Genomic DNA, 8078 nt, shown 5'->3' on the forward strand with positions numbered 1-8078 from the left:
ATTGATGACACCACTATACAGTTCATATGTTGTTGTTTATTTATTGTTGTGCATAAAATTGCTTTATCTGTCTTTCTTATTGTAAGCTTAAATCATTTCCATGGAGGGTTTCCCCCTTTTAAGAAATGTTGTTGTAAGAAGGTGCTTTTGGAATACGAGTCCACTGCTGTTTGTCTGGGTGTGTATGTTTGTGTTTGTGTGTGTGTGTGTGTGTGTGTGTGTGTGTGTGTGTGTGTGTGTGTGTGTGTGTGTGTGTGATGAAAGTGAGAGTTTCTTGTTTGCATTAGCAGCTGCAGGGGCTTGGTGAGGATGCAAAATCCTGACGGTTGACTTGCTCCAAACCTGGGCCAGTTTACATAACTGAAGCACTCCACTGCCCGGGGAGCCTGCCGTTAAATCAGTGTGTGTGTGTGTGTGTGTGTGTGTGTGTGTGTGTGCGGGGGGGGGTGTGGGGGGAGGTGTGAGAGAGAGAGAGAGAGAGAGAGAGAGAGAGAGAGAGAGAGAGAGAGAGAGAGAGAGTGTGTCTTTTGTATACATATTGATACGAGTAAAATTAACAAGTGGATATTTTGGATGTAGTTTAAGAATAGATATTAAGTACATGTATCTAATTTATCAAGTTGGCACAATAAAAGTGTGTCACCTGAAGGAACCTGAAAATTATTTTATTTAATTTATTTAATTAAGTATCACGTGAATCAGCAGCTGCTCTCATATTTATTTTAAAATCAGTTTCATTAAATTGATTAGCTACCTGGTCCTTTTTTTCATATACAGTATGGCTTTCAAAGATACTTGCTAGAATTTGTATCTGGACATGCTACATGTTCCTAAAAATCTTCCATTAACTTATATTACTATCTATTCTTTTACAATGCTGCCCATTTTCCGTTCAAGTCCTTAAGTGATCCCCAGCCTGTAAACATGCAGCCATGAAATGGTTAAAGTCAAGTGTTCAAATTCAAATGTCTAATTTGTTTGTCTTTGTTTGGAGAGAGCCGTTTCCCTGGCACTGCCAGATGTATATGTGAGACACAAAGTGAAGAGTGCTTAATTTGCCTTGGCTGCAGCCCTGCTCCTCTGCAGATGTCCCGGCCACAGCCGTTTATTTGTGTCTCCTCGCTGTGCCATGATGGACAGGTAGAGGCCTCTCATGACGGCATCAATGCATGGCTCCAGGGCCCTTGGCTGTGGAGGCCCTAACTAAACTCAGTGATGCCAAACCAAAGAACACTTGACTGGAAGACTCAGTTTTCTGCATGCAGAGTCTAAGTGAAAGTTCACAAAATCAGGGGAAAATAACTTTAACCTCAAGGTTGTAAAATCTATATTTTAGGAAGAATAACTGCATTTGATTATTAATTCATACCCAGAAATGTAGTGTGTGTTTGTTGACTGAAGCCACTGTAAATGTGGTGTACATCAATTTGTCTACTTGAGTCTTTGACATACTTTACTAATCAAAATGCTGATTTCTAGAGCACTTTTAGAGTGTAGCTATTTGCTATTCTGAGACATTTCCTGTTTGAATGTGTGTCGCCTCAGAGCTACAATAGCTTTTCATCAATATGTGATGTTAATGTTTGTACCTCTGTTTAATTAAGGCTGTAATATAATGTCATCTGCAAACAAAATATGTAAACACTATCACCTCATAAAGTTGACACAACAGATGTGTTAGCTTATTTACACCCTTTATCATTTAATCCATTGTTAATATAAACATTTGAGTTAAAGAAGCCTAAAGTAAAGGATAAAAAACATCAGAAAATGATTATACGATTTGTATTCATTGTTAATATCTTTTTTGAAAAGAGTAGAAGTTTCTTTGCTTTCTAAACAACAACTTTCCCTGTGACACAACACAAACCGTTTTGCATGAACTGAGAATCATCTAAGCCTCTGAAGCGCATCGACACGCCGAAAAACATTCTTAAACACAAATGTTGACACTAGAGTCACCTTTCAGCAGAATAAATCATACATTTAATCCATCAGTACGAACGGTAAGATAAAAGGCTCATGAACAAATATTAACAGTAAATGCCGTGCATGTGCCAGATGGTGATGCATGAGCAAACTATGACAGCTATGAGCCTGTTTGCTTCACTAACAACGAGTACCTGAGAAGTTACTCACCACTAATTGTCCATTGCCATAAAGCATAAGAAGCTGCTTTAAGGAAAGGGTGAGGTCCTCTGAATGTCTATCACACCCGTCAAAGCTGAATTGAAGACATTATACAACCAAACACATTATTATAGTCGTTTTAATGCAATGTTACCAGCATTTACATGGTGTCTTAAAACCACAAATGTACTGTTTAAAAGTGGTTAAGTCCCGGACCAAGTTTGTTTTGATTCTACTTGCAATACAAACACTTAATTCAAATTAAACATGCATGTTAAATATTGAATGTATTGCTGGATGCATCTTTTAACACATGAACTCTATCATATGTTGTACTGCCTGAAGTATATCTGAATTTCTGTGGGAAAATAAAGACGTGTAAACAAGGTCAACACCAGTTTTAGTTATTTTAATTCCAAGAGAGTCTATCATAGTAATTATATTAAAGCTGCAACTCACAAGTGTTTCCTTAATTATTTAAATTAATTTCTCAATCTCAATTATCTCGAAAATGTGAAAAACAACTATTTCAGATCCCCTTGCGACATCTTCAAATTGCTTGTTAAGCTTGGACTAGCAATCCTTATTAGTTTTGCTTTAAGAATGAAATATATCAAAATAGATTTGGCTAATTGGTTTATATAATAATGTTATAACCATTCATTTTCTAATAGGATAATTATGCTCTAAATGTTCACTATGAAAATTAATTAATCCACTATGATGCAGTAGCAGGTGTATGCACACACTTAAAAACAAACACACACACTATCAAACAAAAACACCATTGAACAGTAAACACATCTACAACCTTAGACAATCCCCAGTGTTTTCAGAGATACTAATAAACACATCGCTTGTCAACAATCAATCATTTGTGGTCTAATATATTTCAATATGTAAATCAAGCTCAAACAACAGATATTCGGCCTCTGTGCATCAAAAAGTAATTGCTGGGTTTAACAAACAAAATATCTACAACAACATTAGGATGTGTATCAATCTCAGACGACAAGTAACATCATCGAAATATAAACAGTGCAACCTTAGCTGGTATGTATTGGTTGTGTCTTATCCCAAATATAGATATCACATCAATCATTACACAATGATGTGACTGCACCTTTCTAATGTATATGTCCTTCATTATAAGATAAGTAAATTAATAATTACAATAATGAGAACAAAGTAATTAAGTCTTGCCAAAAACTGAGCGATTGGAGAGACCTTTAAGATATTTGAAATGTAAGATGTTATCTCCTACAGAGTGTAAATTACAATTGTCCTGCAACTAAAGTTTACTAACAGGTATGTGGACTCTCATGTTAATATGGTGTTGACCCATCATGTGCCACATTGTATAACACGGCGCTGCAGGTAGAGCTCACATAGGAGAGCCATGGGACTAGACCTTTCATCGCGCTGTTCGTCTGAACAAACCCACACTCCCGCTCTGACCCAGCCTGGTGATGAGCGGTGGGAGTGTGCTGCCGTGTTTTCCTCTGTTTGTTCAAAAGATTAAGCGGGACCCCAGACTTCATACCACCAGAGTTCTCAAACTTTAGGCATTGTCTCCAACACCGGTGGCGTTGAAATGTGGTACTGTTTAAAGCCTTAGAGCTTTCACAGATTAAACTATCCAAAAATGTGGTTGTTCATTTAAATTGAATAAATATACTGCAGGAATAGACAAATATAAACAAACTTCTATAAGATGGACTTTAAAACATGTCCAGCACATGTTATCACTAATCCCTTAGAGACATTCATAACCAAACCAAACTCAATGACCAATTCTCATGTGGAGAGTTGGTTATTTCCGTCTCTCAGGTTGCGTCCAGGATTTATGATGATAGCCTATATTTTGCATGCTGAAATCACAGGACGGCCTTTGTCTGGAAAACATTTACATCTCTTAACACAGCTGGCTCATCCAACCACTGGCTCAAAACAAACAAGGAAGCAGGATGTAAAAACAACATAAAGGTTAAGTTACCACTAAATAGGTCTTTTAGTGTTAAACGTCAAAACAACATGGATCATTTTGGACTTTTTAAAGTGAACTGAGGTCAGTTTCAAAGGGCTATTTGAATATCAAGAGGAACATAGTTGGACTTTACTGTTCTGCTCTTTGATAATGAAAAAGAGCCCTGCATAGATTAAGTCTGATAGTTACGATAGAGATAATGTAATAGAAGGTAAACGCTGAACATTATAGTATTTATTTTTTCATGACGACCCTTAAAACTTTAAAAACTATATCCTGATTAAGTAGATATTATTTTTGTTATTTCAGAATATTAAAGATTTATTGCAGCTGTATTTAGGAAAGGTCAAAACTCTAGAAATAGAATTTTTTACTAGAAAGAATGCAGACTTTGTCAAACGTGAACAATAGACCCTTATAAAGCTGAGGTATGTCAAGAGCATGTGATGCTTCAGGGGGTGTGGCCCCTCAGGTGCTCTGGGGAGGTATGCCCTTCAGGTAAAGCTGAGTGACTCATTCTCACACACACCTTAACCAACATGCATGGCACTCGTTCAGGGCAACTCTTTAATTGCAACTACAAACTGTGGGAATGAGAACAGCAATTATTGAAACAGGAGCTCTTTGAAGAAAGTGTATTACTTGCACTTGAAGATCTGCTGGATTTGGCCCGAAAGACCGTGAGTTGATTTAAACAAATGTGATCTTTCTAGCAGGATTGCGTGCAGGACTTAAGTCCTGTTTTGATGCCAAGGATTTAATCAAACAGGCGGAACTTCATCTAAACTGTGGAAGTACTAATACTGTGCAGCCTTTGCAGTAAGTTCACTTTAAGATCTGACTTTTAAGGGACATTTCTGAACTGTTCATGACAATGCCGGTGGTAAAAGTGGAGAAAGGCTCTCCAGCAGAAACACAATTGTCTGCGTCCAACACTCAGCAGCCGACAGAAGAGCAGCCCCGAGGCCGGAGGAGGAAGAGACCTCTGCAGCGAGGAAAGCCTCCTTACAGCTACATCGCACTCATTTCCATGGCCATAGCCAACTCTCCTGACCGCAAGCTGACTTTGGGGGGCATCTACAAATTCATCACAGAGCGCTTCCCATTCTACAGAGACAATTCAAAGAAATGGCAGAACTCCATCCGCCATAACTTGACTCTCAATGATTGCTTTATCAAGATCCCTCGAGAGCCGGGGCGGCCAGGGAAGGGCAACTACTGGGCCTTAGACCCGAACGCAGAGGACATGTTTGAGAGCGGCAGCTTCCTGAGGCGCAGGAAGAGGTTTAAGCGCTGTGACATGAGCACCTACACCTCATATGTCCATGAGACACCAGTTTTCTCTCCTGTGCAGATTGCCAGATCAGCCACATATACCAACTCTGTCTACAACAACATGACAGTGAGTCCGGCGTACGGGCAGCAGCTGCACTCTACCTATTATCCCTCTGCATCTCCTCCTGGGTTTGGTCCTGGCCAAACCCGCATGTTCAGCATCAACAACATCATAGGACACCAGACTCCAGCCAGCATGCTCGCAGGTCAAGGGCCAGAGGTGATGCAGCAGCCCTGTCGCAGCTTCAGTCCTGAGGGGCTGCCAAACGGGTCTAGTCCCTGCAGCCTGGGAGCAGCGGCTTATCAGAGTCAACCGTGTGGAGGAGCTGTATCATCACGCTCCTCTACGCACCCGGGGTTCACCTACCCCGTGCCAAATGGTCACCCACACCAACATACACACCAGGCTGTGTATACACAGGGCCACAGCCAGGGGTATGCAGCAACTGGACGCCTCCCCTCCTCAGCACACGGGTCTGTGGAGGCCGGGGACCATTACGGCAGGGTATCCCCCATTCAGCTGGGCTCTTTCTCGCAGTATAACAGTGCTGCAGGGCCTATTGCTAACACTGGGGGTTACCTGAGACACCCAACATATCCAGGGAATATGGACAGGTTTGTGTCTGCTATCTGAGCCACTAAAACCTTCAGTACTTCAGAGACTTGAGACGGCACCCAGTGAGCCAGACCTTAATGTGCACAATCGTGATGGTTTCTCTCTTTGTTAATGACCTTTGTTAAGGGGGCGAAATTGAAAAGACTGATTAACCGCCCCTGACAGAGCTGTGATTTATTACATTAACCCTACACCCCATTTTCCATATTGATGGTAATTGACTTTGAGATGCTATAAATGTGGATTTAGAGATTCAAGGACTCTTTGCAGCATGAGAGTGTAAAGTTGATCTAATGTCAAGTGTGGTTGAAAGCTTATTTTTATGTCAGGAATTGAATGTGCATGTTTAATATTTACAATAACGGTGAAACATGACAGATTTTGAAATATCAGTATAAATTATTTTGGCTTCATGGTCATTGGCTTTGCAATAAGTGACATGAAGAACGTCAGCTTTCGTACATTTGCATGTATTTTGCTGCCAAATGAAAATGCATATTAGGTTGCCTTTTTGGAAATAAACGAATGATATAGCACTTTGGCTCTTCAAGAATAAAATATGGATACTATGGATGTTTTATTGCTATTACAATTTCAGCAATTGTGCCTAAATATCACACCAGAATTATTTGTATATAATACCTAAGGGGGTGCATATGGTTTGACACATACTTAATTAATATTAGTTATATTTCTAATAGTAACACTTCAAGCTTAATATAGTACAAAATAACAAGGACAAACAGGTCCAGACATTTGCCTCTAGGAACAAAAAAACACACTCAAACATGTTTTGTTTTTTTCGGCTCGCGTGTGTTCCTCACCGTTTCAGCTCAGCTGGTTTGTAGTGTTGTCTGGAGCCACAGCGTTTCCAGGCAGCGTGACCGGGCCCCAATTATCGTGTCCAGACGTCAACGCTGCACTTACACAGCCAGACACAGTTAATCTACCACACAGATCCACTAATCAAGAAAATGAATTGACTTGTAACTCGATATTTCAGCCTGAAAAAGTTAAGTAGTTCTGAGGCCTTTATCTCAACAGGAGAAACCTCCCTAACACGAAGTCTGCATGTCGGACAAGATGGGACTCGCTAGGAAACGCTACATTATACTGAAGATATTTGATTTTCCTATCAGAAAAGAAGCTTTGTTGACAGACACAATGTTTTTTTATCCAACAAAGTATTCATTGTTAAAAGAGTCTTAATTTTTCTCGAGTGCCTGCAGAATGTTTATATCTATGTGGATCAACTAAGAATAGCAGTAATCAGCAAGTGTCAAATTTATCTTTCAAAAGAAAAATTGTAATCATGAACTCAAGATACAGGAAACGAGGGATATCCGCAACAGGCTTTATTTGATTAACACTCGCTTCTGATGTGGTCTAATGGTAGCCTAGAATAGCAGTAATTCGTTGATTTTCACATATTTCACCAAGTTGATATTTTAGATAAATAATATATACAAATGATAGGAAAAACAGAGGTTTTAACAAACTCTGGTCCAGCCCGCAATGGCAAACCACACTATCATCAACAATAAACAGAATGATAACATTTACTGTGGACTGTAACATCAAACGTGACAGAAGAGAAACATCTGCAATCTTTGTGAACCCTATCGATCCACATTTTGAATTAAATTCACTTGTAAATGAAAACACTAGTTGTATCATTTACCATTATTACGTTCAACCCATCATCTATGACCTTTCAATAAATACTGGGCTCAGATACTAAACTCATAACTGCTGTGGCTTACAAATACCTTAATTAAAACAAATCAAGGCGTACAGCAAATAGATATAACACATGGCAATTGAAGAGATGTGTCAAATGCATTGCCCAGCAAAACTACTTACAGCAAATTGTGCAAAATGTGTCTGTGTGTTTTTTTATGTTATCACATTTGCCGCCCACACAAAGTACAGTAGGCATACAATTTGAAACCCTTTTTAAATGTTGTCACTGCACTTGAAATAAATAAAAAATATCACAAAAAAGACAAT

General features: G+C 39.3%; 1 protein-coding gene across 1 annotated transcript; it reads left to right on the plus strand.

Annotated features, from left to right (window-relative positions):
* The first annotated feature begins 4645 nt into the window (after positions 1-4645).
* On the plus strand, positions 4646-8077 carry foxe1 (forkhead box E1). The gene has a single exon (XM_063884564.1). It carries the CDS (start codon positions 4986-4988, stop codon positions 6084-6086), a length of 1101 nt encoding a protein of 366 aa, XP_063740634.1. The 5' UTR covers positions 4646-4985; the 3' UTR covers positions 6087-8077.
* Position 8078: the final 1 nt, after the last annotated feature.

The sequence above is a fragment of the Eleginops maclovinus genome, chromosome 5 (assembly GCF_036324505.1).
Source record: "Eleginops maclovinus isolate JMC-PN-2008 ecotype Puerto Natales chromosome 5, JC_Emac_rtc_rv5, whole genome shotgun sequence".
Lineage (NCBI taxonomy): Eukaryota > Metazoa > Chordata > Actinopteri > Perciformes > Eleginopidae > Eleginops > Eleginops maclovinus.